The following is a 22,616-nucleotide window of genomic DNA, read 5'->3' as shown; positions in this document are numbered from 1 at the left end:
GCAGTGATCCCACAGACCACTACCTTCTCTTAAAAAATGAAAAGATAACTTTTCATGTTTCTTTTTTAAACGCATCATGTTTTCCTTTAAGGAATATGGGCTGCATGTCCAAAAATGAGTGTTGCTATATTGAAAAGCAAACACAGACATGGCAGTCTGCTGTCCCCAGCGTGCCGTCATCCCTTTGTTTTTAGTGATTCCCATTGAGGCGCATATTGCAACCTGCCTCATGAATATTAATGAGGTAGGTCAATTGGTATAAAACACACTGTTGTATATAGCTATTTTCAATTGCCTAATAGTGAAGTACATAAATTGACTATTAGGAAATTACAAACGGAAATGTTAGTACATGTAGCCCTAGGGTTGGTACAGGGCAATAGCAATGCTGAGTGAAAGTCGCAAACTTACATATCAAAAATCTATACATTTATTGAATTGAGCTGGATTTATTTGCTTGGCAGATACGCATGCCTACAGAGTGACCATCGGCTGGACTTGTTTGTGCTTCACACTAGAAGGCAGTGCTCATCCAGGTAGTGGGATTGACAGTAAGAGGCCCATAACATGGACATTCACCATACTGCTATTGCCACAACCTAATGATTGTGCTGAAACACATTACTCTGCAAGCCCCTAACTATTTTGTATGTGAGCAAAGTTTTGAGCATGCCATAATGGGGTGACGTCATAGATAATTTAGTATGGTAATAGAGTTTCTTTATCACTAAGTGCACTAACAGAGGAGAGGCATGCTACACCAGAGGGCGGTGCTCGATTGAAATCGTTTTGCATTGTTCTGAAACCTGTATATGAAGCATGTTGTTTTCATGGATGAAGTAACCACAGGGTTTTCTTATCTTGTCATGGGACACTCGGTGTAGGCATGTGATGGTGGGAAAGGAATGAGAACTAGGATAAATGGACTTTAACCCCTTGGGCAAGGCCGCGATTCTGCGCCTGTGCGGCGCTTTTCATGAGTGGGCGGGTTTATGACGGCCACCAGCCGTCATCAGCACACGCCCACCCTAGTGCATGCCGGCCGGGGTCCGTCATCAGCATGGAAGGGGTTAAGTTACTTTAATGTTGTGCCTGATTAAGGGGTCTCTGCAAAATCTATCCGGGAGCAACATAGTTGGAGTCCATGGTATGCACCTGATAGAGGAAGTCACGGCAAACACCTTTGCTTTAGGGATAAAGCCAGAAACAGATCAGGACTACAATGGTGGCAGGTAGACAGAGTTAAATGTTAATTGACTATAGCCTGAAGCAATAGGAGAACGACCAACAGCATGCACCTGGCCACAGCTGTACAACCACAGGAGGATCGATCTAACCTCTCTGCCTATTAATTAGTTGTCCATGTCAGACATCTTGGGTGGAGTGATGAAGTAAGGGTGATGAGCAACTGCTTACATATGGTGCAGCTGATGAAACCGATACCAAAAAGAAGAGTCTGTCTAGTGGCAATAAATAGAATTTAGTCCAAGGCTCCAAGATCACAGGTGGATACAGGCCCGGCTTTAATGCTGGTGGCGCCCGGGGCAACAATGTTTGTTGGCTTCCCCAATGACCACCTCCAACACGGATTCTCTGACTACCACCCATTAATAGTGTCCCTCAAGTCTCCCTAATACTCTCTCTCAGATGCATTTAATAGGTTTTATAGTGCCACTCATATTAGTGTAGGGTGTCAGGGCACTTTACATCACACACACATTATTACACAGAGACAATAAATCATAAATCAGTGCACAGGAATTATTACATAAGACAGAGGACTACCAGGTTTATGAGTCACATGTCATCCAAACTGTGTGATAGTATAGTTTAAAAGTCCAAGGTATGGAGAAGCACACACTCAGAATTTAAAAAGTAACACCATGGTTGGGGATTCACTTTAATAAGAAGATTTGATTTCTACCCAAATTAACCTTTTTTTGCAACATTAAGATAATGAAAGACTGGGGAAAAAGTCATACCGCTGTAATCTATACCTTTTAGTTTTCATGAAGGTCTCTAACAAAAGGTAATTACTCATTGTGCTATATTAGGATTTTACTTATAAACTGCAAGTAACAAAAGGATCTCTCGGACAAAACCAGTAATCCACTGACCTATTTCCATTATGTGCACTTTAGGATCTACATGATACAAGCATTTTGCAGCAGGCACATTAACCTTCTGCGCTACCTTCCTGCCACCAGACAAAACTCAGATCTCTCTTCTGGAATAACATTAATCTTCAGAGTCATTTTGACATTATTATTGTTGCCTGTAAATTGTTGGAGGCCAGAAATGTGGCAGCTGGGGCTTTTAAAACCATAATATGCTTGCAAAAAAGTCACCCGACCCGAAGTCAGCACCTGGTGCCTGACACCAATAGCTCTGCCCTAGAACCGTCCCTGGGTCGACATGTAGGCTCTTACTGAAGCTAAAAAATAATGAGTCAAAAAATTGAGGCCAGCCACAAGTCAAAGTGACTATGACCTAATGTTCAGCTTTTTCAAATCACTTTCATCCCATGGCTGGCTGGTCTTAAACTTTGCTTGCTAGAGTCCACTCAGGAGTGACAGAAGATAAGTCAACAACATGAACTGGTAATTAGCAGTCAAGGTAAAAGCTCTGTAGTGTCCACCCAGGAGTAATGTGGATGCAGTCAGAATCATCTTGATTACAAACAGCCAGGGTCCATCCAGGAGAAACCAAGAGGCAGCCCACAGTAGGAACAGCTAGAAGGTTGCCTGTAGACATTTGTTATAGGGTCAAACCTGAAGCAATTTAGGAAAAGTGTACAGTATCCACTGATTATAGACAACCTGGGAAAATACATAAGGGACCTGGTGTCAAACACAGAGTGCTTATCTGGAACTCTGAAAACTATCAGTATCAGTAGAAGGTAATTGTGTTAAGTAATATAGTTAGTAGGCTGGGTGAATTGAAAGGTAAAAAAGAATAGCCTTAAAGCCCAGAAATTAACAACACCACAGTAAGATGCCCTTAACATCCCTGCAGATTACTTGGGAACCATAATGGACGCATCCAGCACAAATAGCAGTTACAAATTGCCTTTCTGGATTATGTATGCGCAGGAAGGGACATGTTCCTGCACATAAATATTCATTCCCCCCAACGCAGGCACCCTTCCACTAGTTAAGTGGCTTAACGCCACCTTGTAAATAAGGCGATGGACTTAATGCCTACACAACGTCTTAAAAAGTGACGTTCTGGTGGGGTTAAGTCCTTGTACATATGCCCCTGAGGGTCTTGAAAATTATTATCATAACGGGTATGGTGTTATCCATCGTTACCATAATGATCATTGTTCTGCCATATTAGGGCCATTTTGGTATTATGTTGCCCGTTTTCGTGGGCCTCCAACGATGGAAGTTGTCCTGAGTATATTGCAGGCATTATAGGCATGAAGGAGATCAATCCTGACATGATATTGTTTGTCTTTGCCATTTTCTCATTAGTTTCTTACATTAGAAAAAAATATTTCTAAAATAATGGTGTACCTACTATGATGCTGCTTGTTGTGAAATATTATAGGTAATGATGTGTCCACCGGTGGCAAAAGGCTGGTTATCCTGGACATAATGTGGGCAGCATCTATAGCATGGTGTAGCACATACTTTGCTTAAAGCTATTAATGCTAGCTCTGTGTTAAAGGGGTTCATTATTACCATATATACCCGGCATTCTTAGCATGGCTGTGTCTACCCAGGCATAATGCTGGGCACCCCTGGCATGCTGTGGGTACTCTTCATATTGGATTGTGGAGCCCATGCCACAAATATAGCAATTGCTGATGTAAAGATGGAAATCCAGAGGTATAATATGCCTTCTTGGCATTTGTGGGTGGTGTACAGGCATATTAGAGGGGATCTGCCTTTGTGTGTCAGTAACTCATGTGAGTTCTCAAAAACGACACACTGACAATTGTGAACCAAAGGGTGTTTACTAAAAGGTGAAAAGATGTTCTTTGAGAAAAAACTAGCCCTTTGTTCCTGAAAAAGCAAGCTTTTGTTTCCAGGTCATTTATAACAGCAGCAGAAAACTATGTTGTGCTGTCAGTCAGACAACATATTCAAAGTAAAGCGTGAGCAATTTTCCAGCCTTTTACACGAAGTAGTGAAAAACCTCATACTTGCAGCACCTACCTCTTCAACTCTACTCCCACAGACTCCCCCACCACAAAAACACCCACTGCACCCGCAAGATGTATGCATAGCTGTATACAGAAACAGAACCCACACTCTTTGAAATGTGCACTATCCTCCATCTGGGGCAATGAGATGTCAACCTCATGATGTACATGAGCTTCCATGGAGGATACAGCATCCAACTGAGTTGCCATGCCTCACCGGTGTGCTGTGCAGGAGTCTTAATCTGTCTATCTTCATTATACCCTCAAATGAAATACCATGGCACAGATTTACTAATGCTTTGATTTGGTGTTAATGCGACTCGGTGCAGAGCATGCTATTTACAAACAAGTGCAAAAGTTGTTTTGCTCTCCAGAGTTTGATGTTTTTCAAAGTCCAGAAACCGCTCTCCGTGGGTGAGGGGTTAAAAGGCCGTGGAGCACGAGAGTCTAACTCTTTGACTCCTGCGCACCACAGCCTGCCCCTCCAGCCTCTAGGAGGCTGTAATTATTTTCCCCACCCACCATCCCTTGAAGCAGATGTTTGTTATTGTGTGTTATGAAGGTTTTCACAATTTTGTGACAAATGTTTATGGATGACAAAAGTGTCTGACTAATACGTTTTGTTCCTTAGAACTTTCTCCCGTTTTCAGGTCATCAATCATCGCATTTATTGCTATTCCTTGGTCAGGCGGTAAGGTCATGATTGGTGAGCAGTTAATTTAAGGTCCTAGGGGTGGCGCCATTCTCGAATGGGGTCGCCCAAAGGGAGAAACAAGTGGTCTCTCCTAGAACTCCAGGGGCAGTTACAGCCTGTTGGCTATATGGGTGCGGGGGAGGGGAGTGTCACGCTTTCTCTAGGCTGGTTGGCCACCCTACACGTGCACAAGGATGCCAGTAAATGGCGCAGAGATGCAACGGCCCCCTTTAATGGAGTTAATAGTGCGTACGGGGGTAACTGGGGGGCCAAAGTACCCTCACGGTAAGCAGGCCTTCTGCGCATGCGCACTTCGACGGAAGGGTGTGGTTAATAGGGCATACGGGGGTAACCGGGGAGGGGTGTACCCCCACAGTAAACGGGCCCTTTGCGCATGCGCACTCCTTCAGGAGGGCGTGGTTTAGTGATAAGGATCTGACACCAGTTATTGACCTTGCCGTAGGCCCAAATAGGTACGCAGAAAATATAAATTTTGTATAATGTGATTGATATGTTAGTTTCAGATAGGAAATACTTTGTACTAGAAATATGTTAAGGTTAGCCATCTGATACCTGTATATATCAATTGGAACGTTTCCTGCGTAATTGTGTAAATATTGTTTATTTCAATTTTTGATTTATTTTGTATGTTTTAATAATTACGGCCAGGGGGTCGAAAGACCCCCTGCCTTCCAAAGAAATTCCTCTCACGTCCTGTTAATAATGTTGGTTAACGGAAGGGTGGGGGTCCTCCGGCAGTCGCTGGCCATAATGGCACTGTGCTATGTTTGGATCCTTCACCAGGTTACGTGAAAAATCTGAAACAACTCCTGTTGTGAACACTGCGTGCAGCGCTGACTATAACACGTTTGATGGTGGAACTCTCGTTTCTTCTTTCGATACAAGTAGTGCAGTCGCTCACCCGTCACACCGACTTCCTGTTTTCTGGTGAATTTTTGCAGTTTGTCTTTAGTGAATTTCCCCTCCTCATGTCTATTTTTGAGTTCAAAGAATCTAGTCTTTAAGCAGGGCGAACATTTACTATGAACACATGGTATTTGTGTCATGTTTCACAGTGTTATGCGCCTCGCCTTAGCACTAGTTTTTACACTGTCCTTCAGTTTGTGACAGAATCTTTGTCTGTTCTTTTAAATTATGTCTTGTGTTGGTCCCTTGGGTATGGGACTCACTGGTGAATTGGGCTTGAAGTGCCAACTGATCGTCAAGGTAAACTTTATAAAAGCAATACATTTCAAGGTCCTAAGGTTTAAACACCAAGAGGCATATGTACAAGCCTATATCACGACCACAAAGTCACTATTAGCGACTTTGTGGTGGCGATAGGGGCTGCGCCTTATTTACAAGGCAGCATTAAGGCACTAATGCGGCATAACTCAGCCTTATAAATAAGGCTCCCTTTTACACTATGTTAGCGTGAAAGGGGTGGGCAGTAGGTGTTGAGGTGGCCGTTCCATCGCAACACCCATTCATTTTGATGCTGCCCCCTATGTACAAGGGTGGCAGACATAGGAGGCAGCACCAGCATTAAGACCAGGTAAATCCTGGTCTTAAGTTGGCGAAACGAGGAGATATGCATTGTTTCTCCTCGTTTTTGCATTTTCCATGTGATGGAAAAAGCAAATAGCCGTGGTTTGTTTATGTACAGGAAGGTGTCCTTCCTGTACATAAAAAATCTTTTTTTTTAAATGCCATTTTGTCACTTTCATGTGTGCTGCATGAAGCAGCACACATGAAAGTGACAGAATGATATTTTAGGATTGTTAATGTGCAAGAAGGGGGACTTTCCTACACATAAACAATCCTCCCCTGCACGCAGATACCCTTGCACTATAGTGCAAGGGTGTCTGTGTTGGCGCTAAGTTGTTAAACTTAGTACAATCACAGGGGAAAATGCAAAGCTGCAGGACTTTTTTGTAAATATGGTGCAGCCTTGTGTTTCTGAAGTGGCTAAGAGAGGCGTTAAGCCAGGAAGACTAATGCCTCCCTCCGCCACTACATTGTACATATGGCCCCAAGAGCCTTATTTATGGCATTGTGACGCAGAGCAGCACAGCAAGGTACCTTGCTGCACTGCCCTACGCAAAACAGAAAGGGCATGAATGCACCGAATTTAGGAAATACAGTGCAGTCCTGTCCTTTATGCCTGCATTGGCGCTGTTGTGGCAGCCTAGTGCTGACGTAGACACCCTTGCCACATGGTGTAAGGGTGACTCCATTGCAGGTAGTATTGTTTTTGTGCAGGAAGGGGCACCTTCCTGCTCAAAAACAATCCTATGTAGCGTTTTCCTCTTTCCATGTGTGCTGCATAAGAGGAAAAACTAACAGAAATTAACATATTTTGCCTCGTCACGCCTCACCTTGCGAGGCGTACAGATTTGACACTTCCCAAGGTTTTACATCACTTTGTAAATCTGGGGCAGACTCAAATTCCCTGGGTGTTGTGTGGGAAAACCCACTGCAACATCCATGGAATGCCTCCCAGGCGCAGAGTAAGGCGAAGCAGACATTTGCACTGCATCACCTAAAGATAATGAGGCCACTAAAAGCCATACAGGGAGGCTTTGCATGGCTTCATAAATCTTTATGAGAGTCCTGTGTCACGGATGTACCACTTTACCTGGTGCAAAAGTGCGCTTCTTAGAATGTGTCCAGGTGTACTACAGGGAAAGTCAGATGACGTACCAGTGACTCCTATTCTCCATGTGGGCTACTCTACATAACGGAGCTGTGAGCACGGGTTGGGGGCGGGTGGAGTCTTTTGTGCTTATGCAGGGAAAACATATTTCCCTGTGGAGAGCGCAGTGCCTCCTACCCCAGCTAATCTGTGGGGTAATCCATTCCCCTTCCTACCCTGGAAAGGGAGGTTGGAGCCCTCTTCCAGGTTGATGAAAGGTTAGATTTTAGTTTGTGAATGCCCACAATTATACCCGTTTTGGGGTGTTCACAAATACACAAGACTAATCTTGTCTTCTCAAACATTGCACGTGGATTATTACTGCAGATTTCTCTGCAGTAAGTGTTCAGAAATTTGCATTAGTAAATCTATTTACACCTACCCTGAAGCCTTTGGTGAATACATGGAAGGTACGAATGAATGTAATGATGGCCTGAATATAACTGTACGGCAAATAAATATAGGAAAACTATCAATTTGATTAAGATTTTCGAAGTGCAAGAATTTGTTATGAGAATTCTGTTATCCATCTAAAGTTATTGTAATTTTCAGTGTTAAGAATTCTTCACAGATCTCATTCAAAGACGGCGGATTGGAGGAGAAAATACCAGGTCCAGAGGTTCCGATTCCAAATGGTATTTCTACCCCAATCACGGGGCATTCTAATTTGTGGGGTGCAGAATGGGGATTAACATATTGGATCTGGAAGTACCTGGTGCTGTTCTGCATTCTTTTTCTGGTTTCGTGGCAGGGAACCTCACAGGAATACCACTCTACCTGACATGAAATTAAAAACAAAATAGCATATGTCTATTTATATATATATATTTTTTTCTTTTTCTTTTTAATAAGAAGACGAACTAACTAATTTCGACCTCTAGTGTCATCCCTCAAACGTTTTTAAATTACATAAAACATATTTAACATTTTTAAGGAATAAAAGAGTAACAAACTGATGCCAGTTGGTAAACTAAAATTATGTCTCCCAGTTTATTTTGCCTGATCTCCACAGATAAATATAGACAGAAAAACATGTCTTTTCCTGTCTGTATTTATCTTTAAATACGGAAAAATACGTAAAATAATTCTTCAGGGTGATATTCTTTACAGTCAATCGAGGATGAGTTAACAGATAACTGTGCAGGTTAGCAGGTAATGGAGTTAAAAAAAGAAAATGATATGTATTTCCCAATTAAGCTTAAATCACTGCAGAGGTACAGCTTTTTAACATGTAGATGTTTTCAGATGATGGTATTGTACTGTATATGAATAAAACTTGCTGGATATTCAAGGCTGTGTTTACCCTTATTGGTTAAATACATGTGGAAACATGTATCAATTGCAGCTTACTTTTTACACTAAAAACAAAATAAATATAGCAACATATATTTAAAATGAACACAAAATAAATATGGAAAGATACACAATTGTCAAAAAAATTAATACCATATTGCCTTAACTAAAACAATAAAATTGCTGGTAGGAGGGAAATTTGCCGGCCGAATGACCTCAATTCTTTAACTAAGGATTTGTTTTTGTGTCTTTTCCACCAGATTTAGCCCTGGCTCCAGATGTGGCTAGGATCACAGGCTTTTTGTCAATTTCCACACCGTGATTAAAACAGAAGACCCCGGAGAAGTTCACATTTCTAAGATTCACTCATTCATAGATATTACCTTTTTTGCTGTGTTTGCTGCTACAAAAAAAGAAATTAATTTGGCAAGCATGTTCATTTATGCAGTGGTGTAACGAAATTTGAGGGGGTTCACCTGCAAAGTACATGGAGGGGGCCCCCCAAGCAGGGCCAGACAGGCTGTGGCGGGCACTGGGCATTTCGCCGGAGGAGTGGGGGCCAGTTTTGTACCTGTGGGGGGCGGTTATGTTACTAGGGGCCGTTTTTTTAGCTGTGCTACAATATCAGCCAACCTTAACAAAAGTGGGAGCGGTGCTTCTCACTAGTACATCCCGTTCCCGAGGCCGGTCGAGCAGCAATCTGCTAGGGCTGGTTGCTGTTCACAGTCCGGCCACGCCCCAACGCTTCAGAGACAGTCAGAAGCTTTCACTCCAGGGGCCCGCTGTCCGTGCAGAGTGGGTCCCCTGGTGCTCGGGGGCTTGCTACGCCACTGACCTTAGGGCTTGTTCACGTCCCAATCGTTCCAACTTACTTCAGCATTGTCCACCACCTGCCACTGCCACCGCTCACTCTGTAGTATGAGGCCACTGCCACTGCCACCGCTCGCTCTGTAGTATGAGGCCACTGCCACCGCTCGCTCTGTAGTACTGAGGCCACTGCCACCACTCACTCTTAGGTGCTGAGGACCCTGCTGCCCCCGCTCACTCTATAGCACTGAAGCTAGAATTCTTTCAGATGTTTTAATAAAAGAGGAAGTAGTTCCATTCGGTCTCAGCAGCAGGCACATAACTTACCTCTGAGGTGACCGCAGCAGCTGTAGTTTGCATGAGGCCTACCAGAAGTAGGTCAAGCGTGTCTTCTACTGTAAGTGTAAAAAATTCGGAGAATCTGAGAATATGTGTGTGCTTTTTGTGTCCCCTGCAGGTGCCAGATTGTGGCCTTCAAGGTCCTAAAACTGGTAGTCACTTGCATTTGTTAGAGGTGCATCAGCTCAGATGAAGCCAGAGATGCTTCATGGGTGAGGGAGCAGAAATACCTGTCCAGGGTAAGTGACTGATGCCGGTATAAAAGAGAGCGCCTCAAATGGGTAGGTGCTCTCAGGCTGTGAGTACCTGCACCTCTTTAATTTGGTTTAGAGAGTTCCACCACTTCTCACTGATGTTGCCACACTCTTAAAGGCACAGTAGCCAGACCTCTCAGAAGTAAATAGGTTCTCTGGCACAGTGAGCACCTGCATTTCTGAATTTACCTTTCAAGCGCTGACTACGGACATATGGACGGATTTAAAGTTTGGCGCCCATCCAGTCCACTGGAGGTGTGTAAAAGGAGATGAGCTTCCAAATTGTTGGTTCCGTGCCTAAGATTTGTGAAATGTTCCACAGAAGCCGCTCCCGCCTGCATAGCTGTGACCGTTCCATGAGTGAAATATTCAATGGCTGCAGGTCTAGACGGCTCATGCCATGGACTTGCCATCATGAATGTTCGTAGTGGACATGTACCTCTAAACCTGGGGAAGATGTACAGTACACACACTAACAGTGTGTCTGAGGCGCTGAGAATCTTCTTTTTATCGCCCTATTAGCGAGCTGTCGCTAACAGCAGTTAGCGACTGCTTATAGGTGATAGTTACAGGGTTGGGGCCCACTTTGCATGTCAGCGATATTTATCGCTAATGACATGCAAAGTGGGCGTACCCAACCTGTTAGCGACTAAAAGCAGTCGCTAGCACAGCTATTGCCTATTAGCAAGGCAGGCAAAGCAATTAAAAAATTTGCGCTAAGCACGAATATCGCCAGAACCCAACGTCTGCTCAGACCATGACTTAACCTGTATATCCAATGGGAGGTGGATATTCAGGTTAAGTCCCAATTAGCGATAATGCCTGAATATCGCTGGATTTCGAGCGATATTCAGGCATTGAGCCGCTATCGCCGGATATTTTATCGCTTTAGAGATAAACGTTGCTAATAGCATGTTATCTCTGCGATAATATCCAGCGATAAAAAAATGCGCTAAGCGCATTTAGCGATAATTATTGCTATTTGTTGCTAATAGGCCCCTGCGTAACATGGCGGAGGCGGGCCACCCAAAACTGGTCGACAGGTCTGTAACTCGCCTACCCAACGGTAGAGCAGCAGAAACTTCACCATGAGGAACACCACACTCCACACTGCTGAAAACAAGGCAGCGATACAGAGATTAAAGCAAGCAAGATGTGTACCTTGTTGGGGTCTATTTTGGGGTCTATGTCCCTTTACTGATATTCACTAAATCGGGCCCTGTGTCCTGTGCCCTGTGACTCAAAGCTTGGGTCTTATATCCTGTCTTCTTATCTGGAATCAAGTCAGTTCAGTCACTACATGTCATCTTCTACAAGACAGGGCTCTCAAGAAACTCATCTCCTGGGACCAGATGATCATGGGGTGCACTGGATTGCGCGATATTTCACGGAAACAACATTTGCCCCATGCAGACTGGCAACATGATCCCATGGATACATTTCCCCCAATTACAAACTGAGATAGTAAGCTCTTCTTCAGAATAGTGTGCAGGATATAGTCAGGCAGGGCCTGCAGCTCCTTGCTTGTGTGCGGGTGCCCACAAACTTTGAAGAAGATCTGAAGGCCCCCAGAGTCAGGGCACAGTTCAATCCTGCTGCCATAATGGACCCGAGTGCAGGGGTTTTTTGTGCAAACACCACGAGCCATCCTAGGAGGCACTGAGGTGGTGCACATGCAGTGTCTTCCCTCCTTCCACTCCCTTTGTGTCCTCACTAATTCCCTTGCTGTAGCCACACGGTACATTTAAACATTCAAGGAGCTATCCTCATTTGTGAATGAGGTTAGGCTCATACTCGAATGTGTGTGTCCTCAGGGGCGAAACTAGTGGTGGTTGGTGAATTCCTCTCCGCCAGCGGAGTGCATGAAGTTTTACCAACTCCGCAGTCTGGTTGGAGTGCGGAGTTTGACAAAAGAAACTCTACTCACCGCGTGGCGGAGTCTGCCGCCGTCACTGCCACCCAGCCCTAGTCCTCTTTCTCCCTGCTACAGTTTCTGCATCTCACTGTTAGGTGTGTACTGTGCAAAAGATCTCCTGGTGGGAAGGTGGGGTTGGGGGTACTGTGTGCGCACCTGCAGAAAATCTAAACCACACCGTTTGCGCCAATCACCAACGGAGTGTGCGCGCAGGACTTCCGAGGAAGCCTCGGGGAAAATTCCGTGGCTTGGTGCCACGATTTTTTTTTGTTTGTTTCAGTCAGCTCTAATCTCTGATTAAATAAAGCTGACATTGTAATTTTGTTGGAAAGTCTGATGTGGTAGCAATAAGGGGAGTACTGTGTGCACAACAGCAGCTTCTCTAAAATGGGAGAGTGCATGAAGTTGTGTGCACCTTTCACATCTCGAGTTTACAAAATTAAAATGGCTTGGTCTGACTTTGCTAGGTGTCAGTCTGGGCGGCAGATGAAGACAACTTAAGTGTGTGCTAAAATTAAATGAACCACCCCTTTCACTTGAGGACCTGGCACAGAAACTGACCGGAGAAATCAATGCACATTCCCCGGAGGTGTGCTTGATCACACACGTTGCTGCAAGCACCAACGACGTCCTCATACCGGTGCACATAACCTCTGACCTAGTGAATAGGAGAGTGTATGAGCACTAGTTACACATGTGTGGTCCTGACTCCACTCTATCACTGTGCCAAGCAGGCCCGGCTCCAGGAAGTTTTATTTCGGTGGGCCAAGGGTTTATTTGGGTGGGCCACTGTGGGTTAGATTTGTCGCATATATGTCTGGGCAGGCCTGCTTCAGGGCCCTCCTTTATCTCTTCTTAGTCTTACAAGGCCCAGTAAAGTGCACTGTTTTCCAAATCTCTTTCTAAATAGTATCACTCTCAAAAAGTGTTTTTTCGATGTAATGTTCCTCTGATGGGAAGAGGAGGTTTCTGAGGTGGGAGTATCAGGCAAGTGACACTTCTCGGGCTCCCTCTGTGCGAGCCTTCAGGGAGAATCCCTCTACTTTACTACCTCCACCTGACCCCGGACTCTGCAATGCACTCCCTTACAGGCTTGATTATCCACTACTCCTCTCCAGTGCACCTTATCACACAGCTGACCTTGGGCCCCAGCCCCATATCAGGCACCATCGGGCTCCACTTTCATTTTTCCCAGTAAAAACATAAGTAAAATCACCTTCAAACTTAAAACATTGAATATAGCAGTAAATATAATTAGCACACACTTTAAAGTATGTTCCACAGTAGCCCTTATGACCCAACTGCTAATTAAATAAACAAAAACAGAAAGGCCATGACAGGGCCAGCTTTAGCGCTGATGCAAAAGTCTTTTTTGGCGTCACACCAATTACCTCTTTCTCCATAAATACCTTTACTCCCACCTTCCAACCGTGCCCCTCATCCCTCCATGGCCCCCTATTGACCTCCTCCTCGGATTCCCTCACTGCCACACGCACAAGGGCCCCTCATCTCCCCATAGCCCCCCGCATGACCTCCTCCTCAGATTCCCTCACTGCCACCCTCCACCAGTGTCCCTCATCTCTCTGTAGCCACTCTCCCTCATGACCTCCCTAGCTAACCCTCCACCCCATGACCTCTTCCTCAGATTCCCTCACTGTCACCCACCCACAGTGCCCCTCATCCCTCCATAGCCCTTCCCACTAACTCCTCCTCGGATTCCCTCACTGCCACCCTCCAACAGTGCCCCTCATCTTTACGTAGCCCCTATCACAAATGCATTTTTTTTGTTGGATAGCGCTACTCATATCAGTGTAGTGGGTGTCAGTACTTTACACCACGCACACATTATACAGAGACAATGAATCATACATGTCTGTAAATCAGTCTACAGGGAATGTCACATAAACACATGAGGATTACAAGATGTAGCAATCACATGTCATCCATACTGATGAGTTAAAAAAATTGCCAGCAAGGGAATTTGTTTAAACTGATTATTAGAAGTCATTCTGATATTTGTTTTATTTTGGACTTTTTATTCCGATGTACTATAGGATAAATTGTTTGATTCCTGTTTCATCTGAATGCATTTCGATCAATTGTAATGATTGATATGTACTCTTAAAAATTTTGCACAACAAGATATACAAAAAGAAATAATAACTTTTTGATAAAAAGATTTCCCGTGTTGCTTTTCTTTTCTTCTTTTTTTCATATGATTGCTCTCTCTCATATAGAGGTGAAACGAATTATAATCAGATACCAATTGAGTTGGGCTGGACTCATTAACACAAATAATAATTAAATCCGACTTCTGTCAAATAATCAGTTTAAACAAATTCCCTTGCTGGCAATTTTTTTCACTCACTGTATCTGCCCAAGCCCGCAAGGGTGTATTGGGTTACCCACCCCATCCATACTGATGGGCAGTATATTTTAAGAGGGTTTGGTCTGGGGAAACACAACCTTAGGATTTAAAGTTTATTTCATGGGGTCAGTTTTACTGATAAGAATGTATCTCTGCCCAAAAAATACCCATTTTAGCAACATTAGAATAATGAAAGACTGAGGAAGTTCTAACTATATCACAAAACAAAAAAAGCTAAGTTCCAACTATACCATTCATGTTTGTATGCAGCTCTTTGGTGACAGTTCATTGGTCACTGTCCTATGTTAGGATTGTAATTTCTGAACTGCAAGTAACACAAGGAGCTCTGTGACAAATGCAGTAACCACTGAGCTATCCACAAAAAATGAAGTTATCTGCATTTAAAAACTTCTAACAGACAAATGATTGCTCTCCAGCAGGATCATTAATAACCAGCGTTATCTGGGCATTTTGCATTGTCCTGCATCAGCCATGATAATGATAAAAACTGAAAATACAAAGAAACCTGGGGGTCTGAACAAAGAAGAACAAAGAGTCAATCATATACTCTAAACTTATAAGACTAAATGTCACCAAAGTACAAGGTAAATAACCAATAAGTCTTACACAGAGTTAATAACCCAACGCATCTAACCACCAGCAAAAGTAGGTGAGACCCAAGATCCAGAGATGGATTCCCATCAAAATCTTGTTAGTGATCTAATTTTCTCATCTGGTCATCCAAAGGTGGGCTGGTGTGTCTCTAGACCATTGAGACTGCTTCCAGACCCACCAAGTAGGACTGGGGTCAAGCCCACGATTACTTGTAGATCATGCGTGGGATCACTAAATGGGACAAAGTGCAGTGCAAAACGTGAGTGTGTGTAAAGTGAAGATTAAAAGTAGACTAGAGAACAAACAGTAAGACAACTTTAATAGCTGTAAGCCTCTTTCTGATTAAAAACCAGAACAGCGCAAAAAAACAGTGTAAACAAATAACTGCTTGTGGGCCGACATGTTTCTGCCATACAGGGGGGCTACCTCCCAAGGCTTTATTCAGGGCCTCTGTTCTAAAGGAAATACTTTTGCAACTACTAGTGTGAACTACAATCTAAAAACCATATAAACTGTGAGTAAAGTAACAACATAAAGGATATATATTCCTATTCCTCCATGTCAACTGGTGTATCATTCACCTACAAAGAGATGCAAAATGGTATCAATACATTGGGTATAACTTCTATATGTAAATCAAAAATTAATATATACAGGACAACCGAGATTCCTTACTCACCCATAATGACAGGGGATATTACCTCACCTCGCCTGGACCAAGCTCAGGGTAAGGGAGGCCACGCTCTAAAAAGGTAAGAAAAGAAGGGATACTCACATTAAGGGGAAAAGAAAAGAACTGCTTCTTTCTATCACTAGTGAGTCCCTTATAACTGTCTTAGCTTTAGAGCTTATTCTCACAAACAGTTCTCACCTAAGCTCACCCACAGGCTCTCTGCCTAAGCAATTTAAAAAGGGGGAACCAAGCTCTCTTACTTCAGTGTTTCAACATCCAGGGCTGAATGAGTATCTCCCCAGTAAGGGTTAAATGATATGACCTACAGATTCATCTATTGCTTACCACTCCGTCGTTATCTCGGTCAGTTCCTGAGGTTGGGGGAGGTAACGGACGAGAAGCAAACGATGTCTTATATTGGGTAATACTTCTATGATCTGCCACCTATCAAACACGTTGGTTGGTATCGCGTGCAGATCGGTGGCCAATCAATGCGCTTGTTGTTAGTTTTGTCGGACGTTGAGTCTACTAGTATTGTTTACATTTGTTGGTGTACTAGAATCCTAAAAGGCTCACCTTATGGGGTAAAGCTGTAACAGACCCTATATTTGTTAGATGAATTAAAGACCCGAGCCGGCAAGGAGATTCATACCGGCATAGCGTAGTCTCGCGGAGTGTCTGATGCTTAGTCTCGCGAGAGCATAAAGAACTACAAATCAACGTCATATCAGTGTGTGTTGTAGTTCTCTCTTCTAGGAGACAAGAGTTCGATACTTCAGTATATCATTTAGAGAAGTGAATTTAAATAGATAAAGGGGAGGTCTGCTTCTCGTATGTCCATGCCATGTGTGTTAATCAAGCTGTTATGTGTATTGCACAGACATAATGTGTTGTATTAGCTCGTTTCTTACGGTAACTGTGACTACAACGTGGCTTCATCTATGGCCACTTTGCAGTTTGTTATTAATATTGCAATTCATAGTTGTGCCATTTCGCTCGCTCTTAATAGATGAAAAAACTGGTGCGCCTACTCATCTATTGTTTAGAAGGCATATTAACCAGGCGGTCTCTACGAGCAGCCTCTTGGAATAGAAATTTAATTATTTCTGCTCAGGACAGAAATAATGGTACAAGAAACTATCATGCACTCAGTTGTGTCTGGATATCTGTTAGCAGGAAAGGTTTAGGTGAATGGACATTCTGATGGTCTGACCCTTTCAAACGTACCAGTAGTATGACAGTATGGGGGTATAGACCTTGTATACAGAACAGTAGCGTCAAGATGGTATATGAATAACTAACAGTCGATAAGGGGTATGACTTATTTAAACTAGATGAGTATAAATGTGCAAAAGAAAAGTTCTATGGTTCTAAGTATCAATTAGCGTACCCCTCATAGAGATCAGGCATGTTGTAATATCAGTCTGGAGTGTCTAGAACAAGTCACAGCATAGTCCAAGGTATTTCAACATTCAGACCCCGGGAGTCTGAGGACAATCTAAAGATCCAATGTTGTTCTCTAACAAACAAATATCTTGAAGCGTCCCCAATATACGAAGGTATAAAGGGTTTCTCCAGGACTGTCCATGTGAAATCAGTTTCACTATGGTTATGCTCGATAAAGTGTTTCGTGAGTTTGGAGACGCTTTTTTTGCATCTAAACGCACTTTTGTGCTCCAGCATCCTCGTCCGCACTTTTCTTGTGGTCATCCCCACATATTGCTCTCGGCAGGGACAAGTGAGCAAATAGATCACTTGCGAGCTATTACAATTAGAGAAGTTTCTCAGAACCCAAGGGCGATCTGTTCCCATCTCTATCTGAATGACCTTTGATGTCTGTGGGCAAACAGAGCAATTCCCGCATGGGTGATGTCCGGTCACTGCCACTGAGTCCCATAGTGTCCCTATCGCTCTTTTGGGAGTGTCTCAGGGGTGAGTGTGTATCAACTGGTCTCTCAAACTATTGGACCTTTTAAATGCAAAAAGGGATTGTTTGATCTTATCATTCCCAAAATTGAGAATTTTCCAGTGGTGTCTCACAATGCGTTGAAACTGATTAGATTTAGTATTAAACGTGGTCACTAATGTTAGCCGGTCAAGTGGTGGTTTTACTGTTGAAGCGTCTAACAGTGCCTCACGATGGTTATTGGCCTCCCTCTTCCACGAGCGTTTAATCAGTTTTTTTGGATAGTGTCTCGCCTGCAGTTGGCGGGAGAGCCCTTCGGCGTGTTTGTGAAAGGTTTCTGGTGTTGAACAATTTCGCCGCACTCGCAAAAAATACCCATATGGCAAATTATCCCTTAGGGCTTTAGGGTGCTGGCTCTCATACAGTAGCAATGAATTTCTGGCCATAGGTTTTCTATATAATTCAGTTTCTAGACCAGTCGAGGTTACAAAAATAGAAAGGTCAAGGAAGGAGATCCTTTCTTTGCTACTTTCAACTGTGAATGTCAGAAACTGATTCTGAGTGTTAAGCCACTGGTGGAACGATACAATAGACTGCTCGTCGCCTCGCCTGACTACGAGGATATCGTCTATGTAGCGCTTCCACCAGTGGATGTGTGAGTGAAAGGGATTATTGATGGTAAGGACCTGTTCCTGTTCAAAGAAATGGACGTACAGGTTCGCCAAACTGGGAGCAAAAATACTTCCCATGCTGGTCCCTGAGACCTGCAGGTATATGGTGTTCTCGTATTTGAAGAAGTTCTCTTTCATGGCAATCCTTGCTAGAGCCATGATGAAAGAGACAGGCGTCATTGACTTCAGATTAGCCCCCTCCAGGATGGACATGATTGTCTCTAAAGTCTCATCCTGGGGGATGGAGGTATAAAGGGACTCTACATCTAACGAGACGAGATGGTCTGTCTCGGCATTGAAGTCAATCTCTGGGATTACCCTTAGAATGTCCTTCGTGTCCTTGAAATAAGTAGGCATGGTCTGCACCAGAGGCCTAAGAAAAAAGTCTACGAATGCAGAAAGGGGCTCCAAAAGGGACCCCTGACCAGATATTATTGGTCTTCCTGGTGGCGGTCTTTGGGTCTTATGGACTTTTGGCAGAGTATAGAAGTAAGGCCTAGTAGGACTGTTAGTTTGTAAGAACTGTGCCTCACGTGTCGTAATCCACCCCTCATTAAGGGCTTCTTCGACCAAGATCTTAATTTCGTGTGTGAGTCTGTTAGTGGGGTCCATACACAGGGGAGCATATGAGTTAGTGTCTCCCAGTTGGCGAAGGCATTCTGCTCTGTACACTGATGTATCCTGCACTACTATCGATCCCCCTTTGTCTGCTGGCTTAATTGTGATAAGGGGATCTTGAGCCAAAGTCAGTAAGGCTTGTTCTTCGAGTCTGGATAGGTTCTTAAAGGCGTTAGTTTGTGTCTGCCAGAGTTTCTGCTCGTCATCCTTCACGGCCCTCTCAAAGGTCGCTACTTGGGGCGGTACTGATTGTACCGGGGGTAGAAAAGATGATTTGGTCCTTAGCCCTGTGTTGTCATCATGTGTTTCTTCATCTATGTTCACTTTATATTTGAAAAAGTAGTGCAAGTGTAATTTCCGAAAGAAATGAGCTAGTTCTACCTAAAGTTTAAAAGGATCACCCATGTCAGTAATAACATACTCTAAGCCTTTGTTCAAAACCATCTCTTCAAGACTGGAAAGGGTTTTGTTACTGAGGTTAATCACTAGACTGGGTTCATCACATCCGGTCAAGGGCAAGGGGTCCCCCTCGTTTGGCTCCGTGTTCCTGTGTGTGGTCCCGTTTGATCCTCCCATTGTACCTGGGTTTGTGTATTGTTTCTTCTTCTGCCTCTTGAACGGCGTTGACCAAACCCTAAAAAAGGGCGGCTATTAAAGTTCTGATAACCTGGAAAAAGGCCCATAGGGGGCTGTAATGGGTATTGAAAAGCCCCTGTCGGCCCCCAAGAGATAGGTGGCCACCATGGTTGTTGGTGTTGTTGCCCTCTGTAGTGTTGTGAACATGTGGGGCGACCTTGTCCTCTGCCAAAGTAAGAAGAAGGGCCAGCAGTGTCCGGATCACTTTCAGAATCAGTGCTAGAACCTGAGTAATTTGAACCGTACAGCCTGCCATTTCTCTTGAATTCAGGTGCTTTATAGGAGTCACTGGTGTAGGGATAAACTACATCCATTTTGAATTTGTCCAGATCTTTCTTGAACTTGTCTATTTTTATTTTCAAGATGGAATCATTGAACTCTTTATTGTTTTTATTAGACTCTTCCGATTGTTTTTTAAAAAGTGTAGGTGTAATGGTTGCTTTAATCTGTCCTTCAAGGACCTGGATCTCTATTAGGATAGCATCTGCTACCCTCTTGGCGGTGCTTATTATCTGGATCAAACAGTCCCTAGTGCACCGCCAATCTATTAGGGACCAGTCCTTGAGGAATGCCTTATCAGTCAGGAAGAGTCTAGGAGCGTTCCTAACGATCAAACCAGGAGGAGCACAACTTGCTCGTAGGTATTCCGCCATGGCAATACCGTGTACTGCCGTCCAGGATTATGATTTTTTTGAGTGTTAATACTTTGGCCTAGTCATCTGTGGAGCCTGAAGACGGGCCAGGGAGTGACTCTAAAATACTCGGCATATTGTCCAATATAGATTGGAAGACTGAATCGTCATATGTTAAGCCTTGGCGTTCAGCCATGATGGTGAGATAAAAGTTGTTGTCAGACAGCCGGAGTGGGGAACTCCAGGAGGGAACCAAATGAGAGAAAAGTGGGGGCTAATTCAAATTAATGTAATTAGAAAAAAACTACCTATAAAGTGTAGTTATTGGAAACGACCAGACTGAGTGTATGATAGTTTCTTGTACCATTATTTCTGTCCTGAGCAGAAATGATAACATTTCTATTCCAATAGGCTGCTCGCAGAGACCGCCTGGTTAATATGCCTTCTAAACAATAGATGGGTATGCGCACCAGTTTTTTCATCTATTAAGAGCGAGCGAAATGGCACAACTATGAATTGCAATATTAATAGCAAACTGCAAAGTGGCCATAGATGAAGCCACGTTGTAGTCACAGTTACCGTAAGAAACGAGCTAATACAACACATTATGTCTGTGCAATACACATAACAGCTTGATTAACACACGTGGCATGGACATACGAAAATCAGACCTCCCCTTTATCTATTTAAATTCACTTCTCTAAATGATATACTGAAGTATCGAACTCTTGTCTCCTAGAAGAGAGAACTACAACTCCCATTGATATGACGTTGATTTGTAGTTCTTTATGCTCTCGCGAGACTTAGCATCAGACAATCCGCGAGACTACGCTATGCCGTTATGAATCTCCTTGCTGGCTCGGGGCTTTAATTCATCTAACAAATATAGGGTCTGTTACAGCTTTACCCCATAAGGTGAGCCTTTTAGGATTCTCGTACACCAACAAATGTAAACAATACTAGTAGACTCAACGTCTGACAAAACTAACAACAAGCTCATTGATTGGCCACCGATCTGCACGCGATACCAACCAACGTGTTTGATAGGTGGCAGATCATAGAAGTATTACCCAATATAAGACATCGTTTGCTTCTCGTCCGTTACCTCCCCCAACCTCAGGAACTGACCGAGGTAACAACGGAGTGGTAAGTAATAGATGAATCTGTAGGTCATATCATTTAACACTTACTGGGGAGATACTCATTCAACCCTGGATGTTGAAACACTGAAGTAAGAGAGCTTGGTTCCCCCTTTTTAAATTGCTTAGGCAGAGAGCCTGTGGGTGAGCCTAGGTGAGAACTGTTTGTGAGAATAAGCTCTAAAGCTAAGACAGTTATAAGGGACTCACTAGTGATAGAAAGGAGCAGTTCTTTTCTTTTCCCCTTAATGTGAGTATCCCTTTTTTTCTTACCTTTTTAGAGCGTGGCCTCCCTTACCCTGAGCTTGATCCAGGCGAGGTGAGGTAATATCCCCTGTCATTATGGGTGAGTAAGGAATCTCGGTTGTCCTGTATATATTAATTTTTGATTTACATATAGAAGTTATACCCAATGTATTGATACCATTTTGCATCTCTTTGTAGGTGAATGATACACCAGTTGACATGGAGGAATAGGAATATATATCCTTTATGTTGTTACTTTACTCACAGTGTATATGGTTTTTTGATTGTAGTTCGCACTAGCAGCTTCAAAAGTATTTCCTTTAGAACAGAGGCCCTGAAGAAAGCCTTGGGAGATAGCCCCCCTGTATGGCAGAAACATGTCGGCCCACAAGCAGTTATTTGTTTACACTGCTTTTTTGCGCTGTTCTGGTTTTTAATCAGAAAGAGGCTTACAGCTATTACAGTTGTCTTACTGTTTGTTCTCTATTCTACTTTTAATCTTCACTTTACACACACTCACGTTTTGCACTGCACTTGGTCCCATTTAGTGATCCCACGCATGGTCTACAAGTAATCGTGGGCTGACCCCAGTCCTAGTTGGTGGGTCTGGAAGCAGTCTCAATGGTCTAGAGACACACCAGCCCAACCTTTGGATGACCAGATGAGTAAATTAGATCACTAACAAGATTTTGAGGGGAATCCATCTCTGGATCTTGGGTCTCACCTACTTTTGCTGGTGGTTAGATGCATTGGGTTATTAACTCTGTGTAAGACTTATTGGTTATTTACCTTGTACTTTGGTGACATTTAGTCTTATAAGTTTAGAGTATATGATTGACTCTTTGTTCTTCTTTGTTCAGACCCCCAGGTTTCTTTGTATTTTCAGTATGTCTATTAGGGGATGATAGCCTGGGAAGGTCTCAAAACTCCCTTAGACCCTCCACTCCTCGTTTATGTAAGTAATG

General features: G+C 43.5%; 1 protein-coding gene across 1 annotated transcript in view; it reads right to left on the bottom strand.

The window, feature by feature from the left end:
- Positions 1-9,845, bottom strand: part of LOC144767653 (B-cell receptor CD22-like) — a 324,333-nt gene extending 314,488 nt beyond the window's left edge. Inside the window, exon 1 of the mRNA XM_078651050.1 lies at positions 9,705-9,845. Coding sequence (XP_078507176.1) covers positions 9,705-9,712 — 8 coding nt within the window. The 5' untranslated portion in view covers positions 9,713-9,845. The remainder of the gene's footprint in view (positions 1-9,704) is intronic.
- Between the last annotated feature and the right edge of the window lie 12,771 nt (positions 9,846-22,616).

Source organism: Lissotriton helveticus, chromosome 7 (assembly GCF_964261635.1).
Source record: "Lissotriton helveticus chromosome 7, aLisHel1.1, whole genome shotgun sequence".
Classification (NCBI taxonomy): Eukaryota; Metazoa; Chordata; class Amphibia; order Caudata; family Salamandridae; genus Lissotriton; species Lissotriton helveticus.
The sequence above is the reverse complement of the archived record's forward strand: the minus strand, read 5'-3'. Positions and strand labels throughout refer to the sequence as shown.